Source organism: Jaculus jaculus, chromosome 5, assembly GCF_020740685.1.
Source record: "Jaculus jaculus isolate mJacJac1 chromosome 5, mJacJac1.mat.Y.cur, whole genome shotgun sequence".
Lineage (NCBI taxonomy): Eukaryota > Metazoa > Chordata > Mammalia > Rodentia > Dipodidae > Jaculus > Jaculus jaculus.
Window position 1 is genome coordinate 168,960,825 of NC_059106.1, and position 21,988 is coordinate 168,982,812.

General features: G+C 39.3%; 1 protein-coding gene across 4 annotated transcripts in view; it reads left to right on the forward strand.

Annotated features, from left to right (window-relative positions):
- Birc6 (baculoviral IAP repeat containing 6) overlaps window positions 1-21,988 on the forward strand; it is a 202,419-nt gene that overhangs the window by 75,782 nt on the left and 104,649 nt on the right. For 2 of the 4 annotated variants that reach the window (XM_045148971.1, XM_045148974.1), the window contains exons 23-34: window positions 590-736; window positions 6,473-6,660; window positions 7,410-7,715; window positions 7,940-8,039; window positions 11,054-11,268; window positions 11,866-12,074; window positions 12,518-12,864; window positions 14,107-14,326; window positions 15,475-15,608; window positions 16,418-16,555; window positions 18,199-18,326; window positions 21,693-21,824. In XM_045148971.1, coding sequence (XP_045004906.1) covers window positions 590-736; window positions 6,473-6,660; window positions 7,410-7,715; window positions 7,940-8,039; window positions 11,054-11,268; window positions 11,866-12,074; window positions 12,518-12,864; window positions 14,107-14,326; window positions 15,475-15,608; window positions 16,418-16,555; window positions 18,199-18,326; window positions 21,693-21,824 — 2,264 coding nt within the window. The remainder of the gene's footprint in view (window positions 1-589; window positions 737-6,472; window positions 6,661-7,409; window positions 7,716-7,939; window positions 8,040-11,053; window positions 11,269-11,865; window positions 12,075-12,517; window positions 12,865-14,106; window positions 14,327-15,474; window positions 15,609-16,417; window positions 16,556-18,198; window positions 18,327-21,692; window positions 21,825-21,988) is intronic. The other 2 variants (XM_045148972.1, XM_045148973.1) reach the window with 2 other exon arrangements.

Below are 21,988 nucleotides of genomic sequence, written 5' to 3' on the forward strand. Positions count from 1 at the left end.
GTAAAATTAAAAACGATCTGCCTGTTAATCTTACCTTTACTATAGTGTTTCAAAATGGATGCAAGATATATAAAGAGTGGGTTGGTATCCAAAGACTACACAGTTAAAAATGAACTTTTTGGTGCACGCCTTTAATCCCAGCACTCGGGAGGCAGAGGTAGGAGAATCGCCCGTGAGTTCAAGGCCACCCTGAGACTCCATGGTGAATTCCAGGTCAGCCTGGACCAGAGTGAGACTCTATCTTAAAAAAAAAAAAAAAAAAAAAAAAGAACTTTTATATTATTTGTTTTAGCAAATTGGTTGATAAGTAGTATTAGCAGTTGATTTATTATTTTTTCCTTTATTTAAAATAAAAGTGACTTGTTACTAATGGTAAGTTAATGTTTATAGTAAATAATCCCTATTTTTTCTTACTACTATGTGGCTACCAATGTGCTTGTATGCAGCTCTGCAGGGAAACGAGCCTCTGTTTCTGTGAGCTTTGCTGTCACCGTGCCCTTTGCTTCCGCACTGTATAAGGTTTGTGTCGCTGTAGCAGAGCTGTACTGGTGTCCTCACGTCTTTTGTGGCTTCTCTTCTTCTGTGCTAGGAAGTGGGAAGGTCAGTAGCTGCACAGCCGCTGAGGGCAGTTTCACGTCCCTCACTGGACTTCTGGAAGTTGAACCTCTGCACTTTTCTTGCGTGTCAACGAGTGATGGAACCAGAATAGAAAGGGATGATGCAAGTACGTTTACTGGTATACACCCTTTTTATTATATTCCTTATGCAGCGGTAAGCAGTAATGACACATAAGTTGATCATGTACCAGTTTATAGCATAGGAAAAGTTCAGTGCTTTTGTGATAAATAGAAACGCTATGGGAGACATTTGGAGGCAATACCAGGAATAATATTTTTTTGTGTGTTTTTTCTTTTTTTTTTTTTTTCCAAGGTAGGGTCTCAAATCTTGCCCAGGCTGACCAGGAATTCACTGTGTAGTCTCAGGATGATCTCAAACTCATGGCAATCCTCTTACCTCTGCCTCCCAAGCGCTGAGCTTAAGGCGTGCACCCCTACACATGGCTGAATAGTTTTACACTTAATTTTTGTCTTGGAAATGTTATAAAAATTTTAATAGCAAAACATAGGAGTAAAAACATATTAACAAAATGTATTCAATCATTTACAATACAAACAAGGAATTTTGCAATCCGTTGTTGTAGCCTGACAAAAGAAAACTACCATTAAGAATCTATGCACAATGTCATTGCAAATATGTACAGGACTTTAAAAAAGTGAATAGTTTTATATTCATAGTTCATTTCAAATTTTTGCCTTCTCCAGACTATAGCACTGTCTTCAATCCTAAGTCATTTTGATTTTATGTGCATGTATTTCTAGAAAAAGTTTTTGAATGTTTATTTTTATTTATTAATTAGAGAGATTGAGGGGGGGGAGAAATGTTGGGGGGGGACACCGAGACTGAATGGGTGCACCAGGGCTTTAGCCATTAGCTTATGTGGGACCTGGATAATCAAATCTGGGTCCTAATGCTTTCCAGGCAAACATGTTAACCGGTTTTCTTTTGAGGTCATGTTTTACTCTAGTCCAGATTGACCTGGAGCTCAATGTGTAGCTCAGGCAGACAGACAATCTTTCTGCCTCAGCCTCCTGAGTGCTGGCGTGGTGATGATGATGATGATGATGATTTTTGGTTTTTCAAGGTAGGGTTTCACTCTAGCCCAGGCTGACCTGGAATTCACTATGTATTCTCAGGGTGGCCTCGAACTCACTGCAATCCTCCTACCTTTGCCTCCCAAGTGCTGGGATTAAACAAATGAACCACCATGCCTGGCTTTAAGATTAACTTTTATTTACAGTTAGTTTTTTTTTTTAATCACACTATTCAGTAGGTTTCTTTTTTTGTGTGTTGGAACAACTTTTATGCTTTCATGTATTTAAAATATAATTAATAATTTTTTTCAAATTTTTATTAACAACTTCCATGATTATAAAAAATATCCCATGGTAATACCCTCTCCCCCCCCCCCATTTTGTTTTTGAGGTAGGGTTTCACTGTATCCCAGGCTGACCTAGAATTCACCATGTAGTCTCATGGTGGCCTTGAATTCATGGTGATCCTCCTACCTCTGCTTCCTGAGTGCTAGGATTAAAGGAGTGTGCCACCATGCTTGTCTTCAGTAGTTCTCTTTTTATAAACATTTATCTGTATGCAAGAGATGGAAGTGACTTTACTGGGGCCTAAGCCACTGCAAACAAACTCCAGATGCATGCACCACCTTATGCCATGTGGCTTATATGAGTCCTGGAGAGTCGAACCAGGATCCTTTGGCTTTGCAGGCAAATGCCTTAACCACTAAGCCATCTCTCCAGCCCTCTTTTTAAAAACTTTTTTTATTGATAGCTTCTGTAATTATCGACAATAAACTATGATAATTCCCTCCCCATTCCCGTTTTTTCCCTTAGAAATTCACCCTCGATCTTTTCCTCTCCCCCTCTTAATTAGTCTTTTATTTTGATGTCATCTTTTCCTATTATGAAGGTCTTGTGTAGGTGTCAAGTACTGTGAGCTCATGGATATCCAGCCTTTTTTTTTTTTTGGTCAGGAGGAGTGCATTGTAAGGAGTCTGTCCTATGGCTCATATATTCTTCCCACCACTTCTTCCTTATTGGACCCTGAGCCTTGGAAGGTGTGATAGAGATGTTTTAGTGCTGAGCACTCCTCTGTCATTTCTTCCCAGCACCATGGTGCCTTCTGAGTCTTCTCAGTGGTGGTCCCCACCATCTGAAAGGAGAAGCTTCTCTACACAAAAGGGAGAGCAGCGTTAATATATGGGTATGAACATGAAGGGAAGTGCTTACAGGGCAAGGTGTTGAGCAGAGTAGTTTCTTGAGCTGCGTTTATGGAGGCAGGAGCGTTCTAGTTCCTTGTTAGTTATATTAAGTGGGCTGGGGAGGGAGGGCAGTGCTGCAGTCCCACGATTCATTCCCCGAGCTGCTACAAGTGGACCACAGCCTGGTGCCTAGTAGAGGCCCTGGAAGTTTCTATCCCCGCATTTTACTCCATAAGACAGAGATTTTCGAAAAGGATTTTTTTTTTTTTTTGAGGTAGTATCTTGCTTTAGCCCAGGCTAAGCTGTAATTCACTATGTAGTCTCAGGGTGTCTCCAATTTATGACGATCCTCCTACCTCTGCTTTCCCAGTGCTGGGATTAAAGGCATGTGCTACCATTCCCGACATGTTTTTATTCTTTTTTTTCCTTGTTTTTCTTATAAATACTTATTTTCAAGTAGAGGCTGGAGACACAGAGAAAGGGTATGCCAGGGCCTGCAGCCCTGCAAACAAATTCCACTGTGCATCTGGCTCTATGTGGATATTGGGAAATTGAACCTGGGTTGTTAGGCTTTGCAGGCAAGTGCCTTAACCTCTGAGCCATCACTCCAGCCATGTTTTGGCTTATTTTTTGCGTAGTTACAGTTCATTGTGGTACGGATAGAATGGTATGCCTGCTTACTATTACATCAGTGCCAGGAAGCCGGGAGAGAACAGCAGATAGTGTGATGGTATGAAACCTCTGGACTCTCCCATGGTGACCCACTTTCTTCAGCAGGGCTCTACCTCCTTAAAAGGTTCCAATCTTCCCAAATAGCATCAACAGGTGGGGACCAAGTATTTCAACAATGAGCCTGGAAGACATTTTACTTTTAGACCACAATGTCTTGTGTGTTTCAATTGTACATGTAATGTAGCCACAAAGCACATGCCTTAGCTTATGCAGTGAATATGGCATTTCAAAGTACAACTCTTTCTGCTTCTCTCCTTCCCCTCTTGTACTCCTGCACTCCCTGTTCTCTCTCTGATACGAAGTTTTCAGTAAGGTTGAAATAACGTTCCTTGCTTTCTTTGGCTGTTAAAGTCATGTGATAGAAACATTTGCATATGTATATATATTGTTTATGAGAGTGCATGAGAGAGAGAGAATATGAATGAAAATGGGTGTGTGGCCTATGACCACTATAAATGAACTCCAGATGGACGCATCACTATGTGCATCTTGTAGGTTCTGGGCCACCAACCTTGGGTCCTTAGCCCTAAAGTGCCCCCCACCCCCCCAAGGTAGTGTCTCGTGCTAGCCCAAGCTGACATGGAATTCACTATGTAGTCTCAGGGTGGCCTTGAACGCATGGCGATCCTCCTACCTCTGCCTCCTGAGTGCTGAGATTAAAGGTGTGTGCCACCATGCCCAGCTAGCCCTGAAGTTTTGTATTTTATGTTAGAATAAAAACATGTCATGAAAAATTTGGATCTTGAAAAATCTTTTCTTAAAAATTAGGTATTTTCTTGGAAATGACATGAAATTAATGTTTTTAATTTTTAGAAAATTCATATTTGGATTTGTAATGCTTTCAAAAAGCTAAAAAGTTTAAACATAAAAGAATAAATCTGTGTCTTGAGAGACGTGCCGGTGGTTAAAGGTGCTTGCCTGTAAGGCTTTACATTACTAGTTTGATTCCCCATAGTCTCCTAAAGCCATATGCACACAGTAGCACATGCGTCCTGGAGTGTTTTCCACTGGTAGGAGGCCCTGGCCTTGCTCTTTAGTCTCCATGTCACTGTCTATCTCTCCCTTTTTTTTAAGATCAAGTTTGAAAAACTGTTCTTCGTACATTCTACCTAGTCTCTCTCCTGCTGTACAACACACAGTGTGGCCGGTCCTGTTTTGTAGAGGTAGTCTGTCCCCTTGCTTTTCAGGAACATAGTCCTCAACAGTCATTTAAAAGATAATGTTGAGCTGGGTGTGGTGTTGCATGCCTTCAATCCCACATCTTGGGATGCAGAGGTAGAAGGATCAGTATTGATGTGAGTTCGAGGCCTCCCTGAGACTATGTAGTTAATTTTAATTCCTGTTCAGCCTGGGCTAGAATGCTATCCTACCTCAGGAAAAAAAAACACATAAATTTACCTGAGTTACTCTGCTTTTCAGGACTAATAAGCCTGTACTTTGACTTTAGTTTCATTATATGTAAAATAAGAGTATAAGCCAGACGTGGTGGTGTACCCCCTTTAATTCTAGCACTGGAGGCATAAGTAGAAGTAATATTATGAGTTCGATACCACCTTGACACTACAGGGTGAATTTCAGGTCAGCCTGGGCTAGAGTGCGAGCCTACCTCGAACCCCCCCCCCCCAAAAAAAGTTTTAAGACTATGCAGTACATAGAATATTATCATAGCGCCTAATATTTTGCCTAATTCATGCCTGATATTTTCTATTGCAAAGATTGGCAGAGTTCATGTAAATCCCTTGCTTTCCATTGGCTTGGCAGATCACACTTGCTCGATTCATTTTTTTTTTTAAGTGCCAAGTGTGTTACCACCTAGTAGAAGGCTGATTCCTTGTTAGTCTGACCCGTTTTGTGTCTTAAGTTGACATGATTTATTAAGTTGTGAAATTTTGTCTCAACTTTTCCTAAAACTTGTTTCACAGACAGTCAATTGAAATTTGTTTCGTAATGTATAGTTGAGAAACATTGAAAATGAATGTCAATAACACTTAAGGGTTAGCAATGGTGTGTTAAATTTAATAATGTGTAGTACATGTTTTTCTCCACGCTTGTTTCAGAGAGGCTATGGTATAAAATAGTGCTTTATCTGTTGTGTGCAGGCTTTACCTTAGAGTGCTTTAAAATAAGGAAATTAAGTGTGTTCTATCATTTTAAGAAAATTCTTAAAATTAAAGTTTATGATGGCCCCTTCCCTCCCACTATTTTTTTTTTTTTTTTTTGAGGTAGGATCTCGCTCTAGTCCAGGCTGATCTGGTATTCATTATGTAGTTTCTGGCTGCCTTCAATCTCACAACGACTCTCCTACTCCATTTTTCTGTGTGCTCAAATTATATAAGCTGCTGTCCGTCTCCCCGGTCCCCCCTTGGTTTTTCAATGCATAGTCTCACTCTAGCTCAGTTTGACCAGAAACTTACTGTATAGGCCCAGGCCCCCCTTAGACTCATAGCAGTCCTCCTACCTCAGCCTCCTAAGCGCTGGAATTAAAGGTGTGCAAAATAACAGTCAGCTCTCTGTTTTTTCATTTTTATGATCACTTTAGTAAAGTTAAATTTATTCTGCATGAGACTGACAAGTCAATTGATCTAGTTTCTCTGTGATTAGCAGTTGTTCCAGCACCCTCTGAGAACTGGTTTTCCTCATTCTATACTTTAGAGGTCCTTACTTGCAGCCCATACTTCATTCATGGACTTACTTAGGGCTACTTTCCCCTTTAATGGGTGAAGCTGGTGATTGAGCTCAGGGCCTTGAGCAAGATACGTAAGCACTCTGCCACTGAGCTACCATCATCTCTTCTCTTGATTGAAAATAAACTGTAGTTTTATTGTCATGATAGCATGCTTTGTGTTTCTTCTGTGAACCTTTTCTTCATCCCGGTATCTTTTTTGTTTTTCCCTTGTCTTATGCCAGTGAGTTCCTTCGGGGTTACTCCTGCAGTAGGTGGACTTTCATCTGGGACAGTTGGGGAAGCCTCGACAGCCCTGAGTTCAGCAGCCCAGGTAGCTTTGCAGTCTCTCTCTCATGCAATGGCTTCAGCCGAGCAACAGCTGCAGGTGCTGCAAGAGAAACAGCAGCAGCTTTTGAAGCTTCAGCAACAGGTTGGAGACTATTTGGCTCTTTGTTCATGCTGTCTCTAAACTTCAAAAGCTGAAAGAGTACTGTAAAAAATGACCATTGTTTTCAGAAAGAAAAGTAGGTTTTGCGATATGAGCTAATCATGTTCAACAAAAATTGAGGTAATTTCTTTGTGGTGTTCTGTTTTATTACAGTTACATGTATGTATTTTATTTGTTACCTGATTGAGGGAATATTATACTTTCTATGTAGGATTGAAATAAAATCTGTTCTCTGCTTGTACACTCTTGATCCAGTATTACAGTTCAAGTCATTTTCACTGAGCATAGAATGTAGGATAACATTGTAAAGACCAATTAAATGAATGCGATTTAAAATATAGCAAGAACAATACATGCTTCTTAGAATTCATTGTGGTTGAAATGCAGCCCATTCCAATTTTAGGTTATAAATTTGTATCAGATTAATCAACATGTGACTGCACCTCCTTTTCATGTTATGTTTTGAGCAGAACTTGATTACATTATTTACAATGAATTGTTCTGCTTGCATTTTCCCATCCTCATTTTGCAAAATTCCCAGTTACAAAAGACACAGATAATTTTACATTCAACATTTAAAGAAGTCCACTTAGCAAGACAATGTTCCATTTATATCATAGTGTCCATTTTTGATTTATAATCCTGTTGATCTTCATAATGTTCACCCGTGTCTAGTCACAGCTTTGGCGGGCAGGGTTTGTCTACATATGCTGCTTTTATTTCTTTTACAGAAGGCAAAGCTGGAAGCCAAGTTACATCAGACAACAGCTGCGGCAGCATCAGCAGTAGGTCCTGTTCACAACTCTGTGCCTTCCAACCCAGTGGCTGCCCCTGGGTTCTTCATCCATCCGTCTGATGTTATTCCACCAACTCCAAAAACAACACCACTTTTTATGACTCCACCACTCACTCCACCCAATGAAGCAGTTTCTGTTGTCATTAATGCCGAACTTGCCCAGCTTTTTCCAGGCTCAGTCATTGATCCCCCAACAGTCAATCTTGCTGCACATAACAAAAATTCCAACAAGTCCAGAATGGTAAATCAAGTTTTAAATAGATATTGGCTTTAGGCATTTAAACATATTTTGAAGTAACGCTAATGTTCGGAAAATTTTATTATGTCAACCTAGTATGCCAGATTACTTTCTTTTCATAAATTACTGAACAATATATGTGTGGGAACTTGTTAACTTAGTGTTTGGGTTAGTGTTCATTGAGCAGAAGTAATGCCAATATGGAGTCACGTTGTTTTCTTTTGTAGACTCCCCTTGGTTCTGGTCTGGCCCTTGCAATTTCTCATGCTTCACATTTTCTTCAACCTCCACCTCACCAGTCTATTATTATAGAGCGAATGCATTCAGGTAATCTTCCAACTTTCTTAACATATTTTCCTTGCCTAGTCTGTCGGCCTCCTTTTGATTTACTGTTAATCATTTTTGCTTTTCATTGCAAAGAAATTACATTTGAACTTGGGTACATTGTAAGAAGCATGAATGAGTCCTCAATCTTGTTAAAGTAGTGTTCATCATACTCGTGCTGTTGTGTGGCTTTGCTAAACCAAACCTTGCCTGTTGAAATGTGCTTGACATAAATAATGTGCTTCTGCTGAAGATAGGGAAATGGTTTAGCAGTTAAAAGCACTTGCTTTCAAAACCTGCCATCCTGGGTTCAATTCCTCAGTCACCCATGTAAAGCTGGATGGGCAGTCATTTGCAGTGGCTGGAAATCCTGGTGCACCCACATATGTACACACGTGCATGTGTGTGTACACAGATGACTAAATGAAAAATTTTAAAAATCGACTTCCACTTCCATTGGAATTGCTTGGTTAACTTTTTACACTAGAAATCATACTTTAAGGCAGAAATCCTAACATGAGAATTATTGTGAGATTGTTTTCTGAAACTAGCTGATAAAACTACTGTTGTTTAGTGTAATAAGATTACTTAATGGCCTTAATGGGCTATGTAAAAATATTTTTTTATCTGTATTTGTCTTATGCTATATATCAGAGTGCCATAATTGGGATAGACTTGTATTCATAAGTTGTGTGTGTGTGTGTGTGTGTGTGTGTGTGTGTGTATAAAATTATAGGCAATTCGTGCCTTACAAAGCCACCAACAATTTGCTATATGCTTTAGCAGCAGCAGAACTGAACACACTTCTTAGGGAAGCATGGAGGTACTGCAAAGCAGGGACCTTGGCATTACTTCTACCTCTAAGCCATATCTGCCTTAGTGAAACGCAGTGGATTCTCTGTGGAAAAAAATAATTTGAAACTCATGGAAGTGTGTATTTATTTTATTTTATTTTATTTTATTTTATTTTATTTTATTTTATTTTATTTTATTTTATTTATGTGTGTATAGAGGATGTGGTGTGTGCAAGTGTGTGTGTGTGTGTGTGTGTGTGTGTGTAGATGCACATTCCCCCCATACATGCATAAGAAGGCCAGGGGAAAGCATTGGGCATCCTTGTTGCCCATCTATATACTTCCTTGAAGTGGGATCTCAGCCTGGAGCTACTGTCCTTTAGTGAGCCCCAGTGATTCTTTGTTCTCTACTTGCTGTGTACTGGAGTGGTCATGAGCAGCTTTTTCTTTCTTTTTCTTCTGTTTCGGTTTTTCGAGGTAGGGTTTTACTCTAGGAATTCACTGTGTAGTCTCAGGGTGGCCTCGCACTCATGGCAATCCTCCTACCTCTGCCTCCCGAGTGCTGGAATTAAATGTATATACCACCATGCTAGGCTTCCAGCTTTTTTTTTTTTTTAACTTTGCCCTCTGCCACTGCAATCGAACTCTATGTGGTTGTGCTACCTATTGGGCATGTGCAACCTTGTGCTTGCTTCACCTTTGTGCATCTGGTTTACCTGGCATCTGGAGAGTCAAACATGGGTCCTTAGGCTTCAGAGGCATGTGTCTTAACTGCTTGTGCCATCTCGCTTGCCCCCATGTCCAGCTTTTTATGTGGGTTCTAGGGAATTGAACTTGATAGTTTCTGGTCTGAGAGACTCTCATGCCTAAGTGGTTAGTTCTCTTAATCAAGGGGCCATCTTCTCTTCATCTCAAATTTTTCTATGGTAAGATTTGCCCAGTAATTAGTAATTGGTAAAAAAAATTAGTACTTATAAAATTTCAAATGAAAATTTGTTCTTCTATCTTGTTAGAAGATGTGAACAAATGTTATACTGCAATTTATTTTTTTTTTGTTCATTGTAGTGATTATCATATATGACCCCTTGAGAAGGAGAACCAAGATTTTACATATTGCTTAATAATTCTTCTATTCAGGAAAGGTTTGGAAACTGTTTTGTTTTTTGGTAATATGGTTCCATCACAAATAGTACTATTCTTAGAAGTGACAGATATTTTTTCACTGAAAAGTGTAGCTGATACAGCTGCTTAGCTTCCCCTTGTTTTGATTCAATGAAAATAAATTAGGATACTATTCATGTTATGCCTTCCGTTTCACTAATGGAACTTATCCTTGGGTTATTAATGAGATCAGAGATGCTAATCTGCTGGTTTTCTGCTTGATCGGACCCTGAGCTGACAATAGAGTGCTGTGCCCATTCACAACTATTGTATATTAGGATTCCCCCCCCCCCCCCGAGGTAGGGTCTTGCTCCAGCCCAGGCTCAGGTACCCTTGAAGTCACAGTGACCCTCCTACCTCTGCCCCCTGTGTGCTGGAATTAAAAGCATGCACCACTCTGCTTGGATGCATATGGGGGGGTGGGGGAGAAGAGAGAGAGTATGTGTGTGTGAATGTATGTGTATGAGTCCATGGGTGTGTTTTCTGAGGCACATGCTGGGAATGAAACCCAGGGTCTTGGTATACTAAAAAACAGAATATTTATGAATTGACAGCTTTTTTCTTAGTATGTTTAGTAAGTTGGTTTCTGATTTTGTGAAGAAGGCTCTAAAATGTTTTTGATTGTCTAATTTGGTTGTTTCATCTGTTTTTTATTATTATTATTATTATTATTATTATTATTATTATTATTATTTGCAAGCTGAGAGAAGGGCGTTGGGTAAGAAGAGAGAGAAAAGGATATGGACATGCCTGGGCCCCTTAGCACTGTAGAGTCCAGACGCATGTGCCATGTTGTGCATCTGGCTTTATGTGGGTATTGGGGAGTTGAGCCCAAAACAGTAGGCTTTGCAAGTTAACTGCTGGGCCATTTCTCCAGCTCTTGATTTGACTTCTTTTTTGAGGTGGGAGGGTTTCAAGGTAGGGTCTTAGCCCAGTCCGACATGGAATTCAGTATGTTGTCTCAGGGTGGCCTTGAATTCAAGGCAGTTCTCCCACCTCCGCCTCCATAGCTGATTTTTTTGGGGTGTGTGTGTGTGTCACTTGCTTCTCTTTCCTCCACAGGAGCCAGGAGATTTGTGACCCTGGATTTTGGAAGACCGGTCCTGTTGACAGATGTATTGATTCCTACTTGTGGAGACCTGGCCTCCTTATCAATTGACATATGGACATTAGGAGAAGAGGTGGATGGAAGGCGATTAGTAGTGGCAACTGACATAAGCACCCATTCCCTAATTCTTCATGACTTAATGCCTCCTCCTGTGTGCAGGTTCATGAAGGTAAAGAACTGGAGGGAAGAAGTTTGCATGCTCTCCAGGCTTCTCATTTATATCTGTATGTACAATGAAAGCATGCACCTAGAGCCTTTTTGGTGAGGGGGTAGGAGACAGTCTCATGTAATCCAAGCTGGCCTCAAACTCTGTATTTATTTGAGAGACGGTAAGAGAGAGAGAGAGTGGGTACACCAGAGTTTGCAGCCACTGCAAGTGAACTCCGGATGCATGTACCTCCTTTGCTTAAGTGGGTTCTAGGCAATTACCTTACCCTTAAGCCATCTCTCTAGCCCTCAAATTCAGTAATTAGATGAACTTGAACTTTTAATTTTTTTTTTAAGGCAAAGTCTTAATCTACAGCCCAGGTTATTCTTAATTTATTAGGGAAACTCAGCTGGCCTTGAACTCATGGCAATCAACTTGCCCTAGCCTCCTGAGTGTTGGGATTATTGGGATGAGAACTTCTAATTTTCCTGGCCCTTTCCAAATACGCTGGAATTTTGCCTCACTTATAAGTGTAATTTTTGAAATACAGTGCTCATATTTTTGAAGTTTGTCTAATATATATATATGTTTAGATAGTTTTTTTTTTTTAAATTTCAGATAACTGTCATTGGACGTTACGGAAGTACAAATGCTAGAGCAAAAATTCCTTTAGGTTTTTATTATGGTCATACATATATTTTGCCTTGGGAAAGTGAATTGAAGTTAATGCATGACCCTCTCAGGGGAGAAGGAGAGTCTTCAAACCAGCCAGAAATCGATCAGCATTTAGCTATGATGGTTGCTCTTCAGGAGGATATCCAGTGTAGGTGAGTGGAGAAGTGTAAATGTAATTCATTCATTTTACTTCTGGCAAGGAATGCTTCTATAGGAGTATGGAAGAGAGTGAATGGAAGTAGAACAAACAGGTTACAGGAATACCTGTGTCTGAAAATACTATGATTGTATAATGACACCTTTCTTAGTACTTACGAGTAGGGAAGTGAGTCTTTTAAAATTTGTCACTGTGGGTTCTCACAGTAGGCCAAGATGATTTGGAACTCACTCTGTAGCTCAGGTTGGCCTTGAAGTCATTTTGATTCTCCTGCCTGGGCCTCTAGAGTTCTGACACTAAAGGTGTTTGCCACCATGGCTCGATGGAAATTGTTTTTAATTGTTATGTTATATATTTTGGGGTGGTAATTCTGAGTTGTATGTGCATGCATTAAAAAATATTGAAAGAATTACTGTGTTCTTTATTTTTTACTTACAGATATAACTTAGCCTGTCACCGTCTGGAAGCTCTTTTGCAAAGTATTGATCTTCCTCCTCTGAACAGTGCGAACAATGCACAGTACTTTCTGAGAAAACCTGACAAGGCAGTGGAGGAGGACAGCAGAGTTTTTTCTGCTTACCAGGATTGTGTTCAGCTGCAGCTTCAACTCAATTTGGCTCATCATGCGGTTCAGAGGCTCAGAGTGGCTGTAGGCAGCAGTAGGAAGGCCTTGAGGGAGTCTTCAGATCCTGAGGATTTGGTTCAGATGTCTTCCACAGAGCAGCTACGCACCATCATCAGATATTTGTTGGACACGTTGCTCAGCCTTCTCCACTCTTCCAATGGTTTGTATTTAGTTCATGGAAACGTGTTAGATGTGATTTTCTTGCAGTTTTTGGGATGAGTGGTCATTGGAAGTGCTTCGTTTGGGTGGTACTAAGTATTGATCCTGGAACTTCACATGTCCTAGGCAAGGGTGCTATCACTGACCTGTATCCACAACCCCTACTTTGTTGGTACTGTTACTATTGATTTGACATTCCTTGGAAGGTGTTAGTCAAATGTCTGTGTAAATTGACCCATTTTCTCCCCCCACACTGCAGATTGAATCCTGGGCTTTGCAAGTGTAGACACATGCTCTGCTACCCCAGGCCCTTTATTTTAACTTTACCTAAGTGGATCTTTTTGTTTGTTTGTTTTTTCTTTTTTTAAAACTTTATTTGGAAATAACTTTCCATTCTTTTATTTATTTATTTATTTATTTTATTTGCAAGCAGAGCAAAAAAGAGAGAGAATGAGAATGAGGATGCCAGGGCCTCCAGCCAGCGCAAACAAACACCAGACGCATGCATGCCTTTGTGCATCTGCTTACGTAGGTCCTGGGGTATCAAATCAGGCTTCTTTGGCTTTATGGGCAAATGTCTTAACCACTAAGCCATCTCACCAACCCTTGTTTTTTTTTCGAGGTAGGGTTTCACTCTAACCCACACTGACCTGGAATTCGCTATGTAGTCTCAGACTGGCCTCGAACTCACGGCAATGCTCCTACCTCTGCCTCCCGAGTGCTGGGATTATAGGTATGTGCCACCATGCCTGGCTCCTAAGTGGATTTTTGATGGTTTTCTTAGGTTTGTGGTATAACTCATTGTGTTAGTGGCAAAGTATTAAGTAATGCATAAAAGTACAATATTGCACTTTTTTAAAAAAAAGTAATTTGCTAACCTTATACAAGTTTTTTTTTTTTTTCCTACTTTGGGACTATTTTTCATTCATTCCTTTATAGTCATATTCTGTCCCTTTTTTAAAAAATCTGGTTCATATATACATTCTTCTGTATTCATTCACATAGCAGTCTGATAAACCCAACTATAGGAAGAAATGTAATTGATGTAGGTGCTGTAGATTCTCTTTTGCACGTGTTTTCATACATTGTATATACAAACAGTATGCAAGTAGCAAAGTAAATAGAATGTGGTTATATACTGTTTGATGGTAAAAATGAAAGTGTTCCTAGGCATACTAGCTGCAATGTTAGTTAATTAATTAACACTTCAATGAGAGAAGATTCGTGTTCTCTGTCCTCACAGGACATTCTGTTCCTGCAGTTTTGCAGAGCACCTTTCATGCCCAAGCCTGTGAGGAGCTCTTCAAGCACTTGTGCGTCAGTGGGACTCCAAAGATACGCTTACACACTGGGCTTCTCCTAGTTCAGCTGTGTGGTGCTGAAAGATGGTGGGGTCAGTTTCTTTCCAATGTTCTTCAGGAATTGTACAATTCAGAACAGCTTCTCATCTTTCCACAAGATAGGTAGGTCAGCAATGTGGGAGGTATTGTCATTAATGACTTACATGAACTTCTTAAAGACCTTTTGCTAATTATGAAATATTTGGACATGGATACTAAAGGTGGACGAAGTAAAGATCTTACTGTTTTCCAAATGCTCACTGAAGGGCATGCATTCTACTAGTGTATAATTAAACTAGATTACACTCTGGTTTTCATGAACCTGTTCTGTTTGTAAGTATCTCATATTAGATCCTGCTATGTTATAAGTAGTGCTGGAGAGATGGCTCAGCAGTTAAGGTGCTTACCTGCAAAGCCAAATGACACAGGTTCCTTTCACCAGTACTCACTTAAAGCCAGATTCACAAGGTGGCACATACCTCTGGAGTTTGTTTGCAGTGGCTGGAGGTCCTGGTACAACCATTTATATTTCACCCCCCCTTTCCTTTCAAATAAATAAAAATATTTAAAAATAAGTGGTTATGTATGTATTATATTGTGACTTTTTAAAGACTTTTTAAAAAATATTTTTTTTTCTTTAAAATTTATTTGAGAGAGAGAGAGAGAATGTATGGCACACCCAGGCTCTCTAGCCTCTACAAATGAGCTCCAGATGCTTGTGCCATCTTGTGCATTTGACTTATATGGGACCCGAGGAATCCTTTGGCTTTACAGGCAAGTGCCTTAACCACTAAGCCATCTCTTCAGCCTGTATATTGTAACTTTAGAGGCTCAGATAAAGTTTACCAAGTTCCTGAATTTTTTATACTTAATGTTAGACCATAACCAAAATAAGCCGTCATGGTGATGCACACCTTTAATCCCAACACTTGACTGGCAGTGGTAGGAGGATTGCCATGACTTCAAGGCCACCTGAGACTATAGTGTGAATTCCAGGTCAGCCTGAGCTAGGGCGAGACCCTACCTGAAAAAAAAAAAAAAAAAAAAAAGCAAAAGAGAAATAGGAAAAAGAAAACAACATAACCAAAATAACTTGAAAAAGACTTCATTTTAATGTCATGCCTCTTGATACAAAATGAACTTTCCACTAAACCCAAACTAGAGTATGCTTTAAGAAGCAAGCACTTTAACCATTGTCTTTAATTTTTGTCTAAATTATTTTAAGTTAAGCAATTGAATGGATTCTTACTTGACGTTATATCTCTTTGTAGGGTCTTCATGTTACTTTCCTGCATTGGTCAGCGATCACTTAGTAATAGTGGAGTATTGGAAAGCTTACTTAATCTCTTGGATAATTTATTGTCACCACTTCAGCCAGAGTTAGCTGTGCACAGAAGAACAGAAGGTATTAATATAAAGCAACTATGTTTAGGAACATCATAAAGTTCCAAGAAATACTACTTGTATCAAATATTGCTATGATGTATCTATTTAAATACTTATTGCTTCATCTTTTATTAATATTTTTTGATGAAGACTTCTTGTTTTGTTTTTCGAGGTAGGGTCTCACTCTAGCTCAGGCTGACCTGGAGTTAACTCTGCAATCTCAGGGTGGCCTTGAACTCATGGTGATCCTCCTAAAAATATTCTTTTGACAATTTCACGCACAAATATGATGTGTTCCCATCATATTGAACTCCCTTTTGCCTTCTTTTCCCCTCTCACTCATCTTCCCAGTAAATCCTTCTACTTTCATGTCTTTTTTTTTTTTTTTTTTTTTTGTGGTGGTAGTGGTGACACCTGAGCTTATAATGTGTTGCCTTTTCAGTATATGAACCCTGAATTTAAAAAAATGTATTTTCTATACTGGCATCACTAATAATGAAACTTCTTTAAATAAATGTAAGCCTTAAAGCTCATTCCCATTGTGGCTGATGATGGGTTTCATTTGGCAAAAATTACATTTAGTTTTGATAGTATATGAATTATGAATTGAATTACATGTCTTATTTTAGTAACCTTTGTCTCCCACATTGTTTTCTAGTCTAACAGTTGTCCTTTATTAGATTTAAAGTTCACAGTTTATTACCATAGCACTAGAAAATTTTGAGGCATATTTCATTTAGTATTTTGGTTTTATGAAATATAGTGCATTCTGGATTTGTAAAATAATTTTATCTCATTTCCTTGGATTGATCCTTCTCATCTCTGCAGGTGTTCTAGATATTCCCATGATTAGCTGGGTGGTTATGCTGGTGTCCAGGTTGCTGGATTATGTGGCAACTGTTGAAGATGAAGTTGCAGCTGCAAAGAGACCTTTGAATGGTAAAGACAGGGAGAGGTTTCTGACAGGTACCAGCAGTTTATAATGATATGTTGGTGGGGATTTTCAGTGACTCTGCATTTGTTCCAGAACTGGCTAGTGACCTGGAGATACCAGATGTATGTAATTTATGTAACATATGAGTTAATTTAATTGAGTGCCTTTAAAGATAAAATTTACATTTAATTCACTCATTATTTTATCTGTATGACATTTTATTTCTGAATATATAATGTGTTTCACATCTTTTCCCCAAAATGCTTCTTAATAAATTACCTAGGTGAGTAATAAAAGTGAAATCTTCCAGGTGTGCTAGCGCACACCTTTAATCCCGCACTTGGGAGGCAGAGGTAGGAGGATCGCTGTGAGTTCAGGGCCACCTGAGACTCCACAGGGACTTGCAAGACAGCCTGGGCTAGAGGGCAAGAGCCTACCTTGAAAACTAAAACTAAACAACAGAAACAACTGAAATCTGAGAAGATTTTACAATTTTTTTTTTCTTGATATAGGGTCTCACTGTAGCCCAGGCTGACCTGGAATTCACTATGTAGTCTCAGGGTGGCCTCGAACTCATGGTGATCCTCCTACCTCTGCCTCCCAAGTGCTGGGATTAAAGGTGTGTGCCACCACAACCGGCTCACAAAATTTTTAATATGATGTTATTGAGTCAGAAGGCTTAAAATTGAAAGAAATCAATCATGCAAGATCAAGTGTTTTCTTTCCTTTGTAATGAGTAAGGGTTTTCATGAAAGATTTGAGGTTTGTAAACCTAACATGTGAATACAACCACTATAGTCCATAAGACTTGGAATTCTACACATTGCTATTGAGTAAAAATTTATCAAGTTGAAAGAGAATTCCTATAAAAGGAGCTTGTTTTTTATATTGGTGTAAAATATATATAATTTTGGAGCTCATTTACTCCACTCTAGGATGTGGGGTAAAGCAGTGCTATTTAAAATAAGTGCAACTGTAATATAAAGTTGGCTATAACAGTTTGTAATGAAAATCTTGGTTTTTATTATATTGTTCACTAAATGAGCATTGGTGGTCAGACTTTTTTTTTTCTTTTGGAGGGCTTAAAGACTATGAACTAAGTCTAGACAAATGAGTAATGCAGAAGAGGAAACATGGTTTAAATTATCAGCAAACTAGAGAGGATTAAGACTAAAATGGGCCAGAATTAAGCAAAAGAAATGACATACTATGTACAGATTCCAAAATCAAGGGTAAATGGAGCCACATAACCTGGTGTTTTGAACTACTGAACCTTATTTTGGCTGTGGTTAATCAAATTGTTGAATACTCTTTTTTTTTTTTTTTTGGTGCTTACACAAAACCACATGTCTTTGAGTATTCATTGTTAGAACTGAGTGGCATCAAACTGTGTTGTTTAAAGATTAATCTCAAATATGGAAAAACGTGGCCATTATCCTAAAGCAAGAGACAAAACTCTGATTTTAAAGTCACTCAGAGTCTAGGTTAGAGCAGTAAGTAACTGTGATTTAACCATTCTAGGCTGGGGTAAGATCTTTTTAACAGTGTCTTTATGGAGGTATTCTTTAAAATGCTTTGTCATAATTGAAATATTTACAATTGTGTTTTAAGTTTTCTAGGTGTTTGATTTTACTTCAGAATCATACTTGACAGAATCATGAACCTTTCTTTCTAGGTAACCAGTGGAGTTTTATCAACAATAATTTGCATACTCAGAGCTTAAATAGATCTTCCAAGGGCAGCAGTAGCCTTGATAGATTATATTCCAGAAAAATCAGAAAGCAGCTTGTTCACCATAAGCAGGTAATGGTTAGTAGATATTGTTATTCCTTGATCATACCATTTTGAAGGATTACATAGACAACCTGCATAACAAACTTCAGGTGCATGCGCAACTTGGTAATAATGTAATTTGTTGATCAGGTTTTTGTTTACATATGTTAGTCTTTTGGGCGGGGGAGGTTTTGAAGTAGGGTCTTCCTAGCCAAGGTTGACCTGAACTTCACTGTGTAGTACCAGACTGTCCTCAAACTCAGTGATCCTCCTGCCTCTCCCTCACAGTTGCTGGTATTAAAGGGATGTGCCATCATGCCCAGCTTATCTTAGTCTTTTTCTTGGACAAACTTAATTTTCTTGACATTGGTTGTCTGACAGCGTTGCCATTTCCTGTGCCCACAAAAAGCCAGCTGCACCAAGTTGCGCATGCATCTGAACTTCATTTGTTGTAGCAAGAAGCCCTGGCTTGTGCACGTGTGCATACACACACGCATGCACACACATGAACGTTCTCTGACCTGTCTTGTCCACCCTCCCTCTTCTTTCTGCCTCTCTCCCAAATAATAAATAAATAAATAAACAAACAAACAAACAAATAAATAAATAGCTAGGACTGGTCTCCAATACCTTTGATGCTAGCACTTGGGAGGCAAAGTAGGAGGATCACTGTGAGTTTGAGCCCAGCCGGAGACATAGTAAATGTCAGGTCAGTCTAGGCTAGAGTGAGACCCTACCTACTGCAAACAAACAACAACAACAATATGCAAAGTGTTTTCCTCATTTCCCTTTTTATGTTTCTTTTTAAAAAATATTTATTGATTTTATTTTTATTTGAGAGACGGAGAAAAAGGAAGATAAAGAGAAAATGGGCCTGCATGCACCACCTTGTGCATTTTGTTTATGTGCATCCTGGGGAACCGAACCTGGGTCCTTTGGCTTTGTAGGCAGTTGTCTTAACCAATATGCTATCTCTCCAGGATTCCTTTTACATTTCTTTCCTCCTCATGATACTGGAGGCTGGATCTAGGGATTTATTTGCATGTGATACTCACTTACTCCACCACTAAGTTGCATCCTTCTCCCTTTTATTTTTTTACTTGGAGATAGTTCAGCAAGTTATTTAGGTTCAGTTTGAACTTAGAATTCTCTGGCATCAGTCTCCCATGTAGCTGGGATTATAGGCCTGTATCAGGTCCAGCTTCATCCCCGCCCCCCACCAGGGTCTCAGGGTGGCCTTGAACTTAAAGCCATCCTGCTGCCTGTACATCCCTAATGCTGGAAATCAAGGCATGCACCACTGCACTTTGCAGAGAGAAAAGAACAGGCATGCCAGGCTCTCGTCCCTACAAACAAACTCCAGATGCATGCACCACTTTGTGCATGTCACTTTACGTGGGTCCTGGGGAATCAAACTCTTGTTGATAGGTTTTGCAGTCAAACACTTAAAGGCTGAGTCGTCTCTCCAGTACCCCCCTCCTTTTTCTTTTTTTCTAGGTAGGTTCTCACTCTAGCTCAGGCTGACCTAGAATTCACTATGGAGTCTCAGGGTGGCCTCAAAGTCTTGGGGCAATCTTCCTAGCTATGCCTCCCCAGTGCTTGGATTAAAGGCGTCACCATGCCCAGTTTCCAGCCCTATTTGTTTAGTGACTTTTTTTCAAGGTGATACTCCTCTCTCTGCCTCCTGAGTGCTGGGATTTAAAGTGTACTCTAACATTGTCTACCTCTTTAGTGACTTTTTATTCCAAGTAACTGTACATGTGGATGATGGATGGATGGATGAGGAAGTCACTTATCAGATTTTAATGTCCTTTTTTATGAGGGGGCTTGTGTGCTGTGCTGCATGCCTGCATGTATGTTCATATGTGTATACAGGTACGTTTGTACATGTACACGTATTTGTGGAGGTCAGAAGTCAAAGTCAAGTGTCCTCAATCATACTCATCCTTTTTTTATAAAAATATATTTTATTTATTTGAGAGAGATAGAAAGATGGGAAAAGAGAGTGAGAATGGGTGTGCCAGGGCCTCCCACTGCTACTAATGAACTCCAGATGCTTGTGCCCCCTTGTGCATCTGCCTTACATGGGTCCTGGAGAATCAAACTGGGATCCTTTGGCTTTGCAGGCAAATGCCTTAACCGCTAAACCATCTTTCCCGCCCCCAACCCCCCGCCCCTTTTTTTGAGGTAGATTCTCCCTTTAGTCTACCTGACCTGGAATTCATTATGTAGTCTCAGGGTGATCATCCTTCTTCTGCCTCCTGGTTCCTGAGATTAAAGGCGTGTGCCACCATGTCCGATTTCATCCATATTTTTTGTATATTCATTTTTTTTGTGGGGGGGAGTTCAAGGTAGAGTCTCACTGTAGCCCAGGGTGACCTGCAATTCACTATGGAGTCTCAGGATGGCCTCTTAAGTCTTGGCGATCCCCCTACCTCTGTCTCTTAAATGCTGGGATTAAAGATGTGTGCCACCTCGCCTGATTCATCTATATTTTTAAGATAGCTAGTGAGCCCTTGGAATCTCCCATGTGATGGGATCACAGGTGTGGGTTGCCAGGTCTAATATTTGAGGTCAGTACTGGGGATCTGAATTCCGCTTCTCATACTTGCGAGGCAAGCACACACACAGCCACTGGGCCATCTGCCCAGCCCAAATTAAGAGCTTTAAAGGTAGAGAGTGTTTTCTTCCTAACTTGTTGCTCATTGCCACAAACTGATTCCATGATTGAAGGCATTTAGAGCTGTTTTGTCCTGGAGATTGGTGTGTGTCATTTTAAGTTTTTCTTGTAGCTGTGGTGTATTGATTGTCATGTATGTACACATACAACACACAAAAACATTTACTGCTGTAGAAGGTTTCCATATTAGCAAAGCTAAGAGCTCTAAACAGTAAAAATATTTTCTTTACTTATTAAAACTAAAAACTATTTCCTATATTTAAAAAAATCCCTGAATTAATGAATTGATTAATTAATTAATTTTGTGTTTTCAAGGTAAGGTTTCACTCTAGCCCAGGCTGACCTGGAATTCACTATGTAGTCTCAGGGTGGCCTCAAACTCATGGCGATCCCCTTTACCTCTGCCTCCCGAGTGTTGGGACTAAAGGCGTGCACCACCACTCCCGGCTTCCTGAATATAATTATTGGTTTATATAATAATGTCTTTTAGGTACCTCCCTTCTCCTATTGGTAAGGAATGGGTTCATTCTTAATGATAACAGAGAAGCCTTGAAATGTTAATATTTAGAAATAATGTCTTGCCTTGTTTTTAAAATAATACATTTAAAGATGTAGTACTGAATCGTTCAAGAAATTTATGTTAGAATTCAAATTCTTTATATTTTTGTTTTTTACATTGTCACTTTTAAGATTAAGTTGTTTATTTGTATTTTAAGCAACTTAACCTACTAAAGGCTAAACAGAAGGCTTTAGTGGAACAAATGGAAAAAGAAAAAATTCAAAGTAACAAAGGATCATCATATAAACTCCTGGTAGAACAAGCAAAATTAAAACAAGCTACTTCAAAGGTATGATTTATGTGTGTTTATGTAAGTGTCTCAGAATAGTCACTTTCTTTTAGTAAATAATTTTAAGTTGGGTTAAGTATCTTCAGTAACTATCAGATAATTAATTATATGTTATTCTGCTTTTCAACAAAAATCAGACTTTTATTTATTTATTTTTTTTTTGG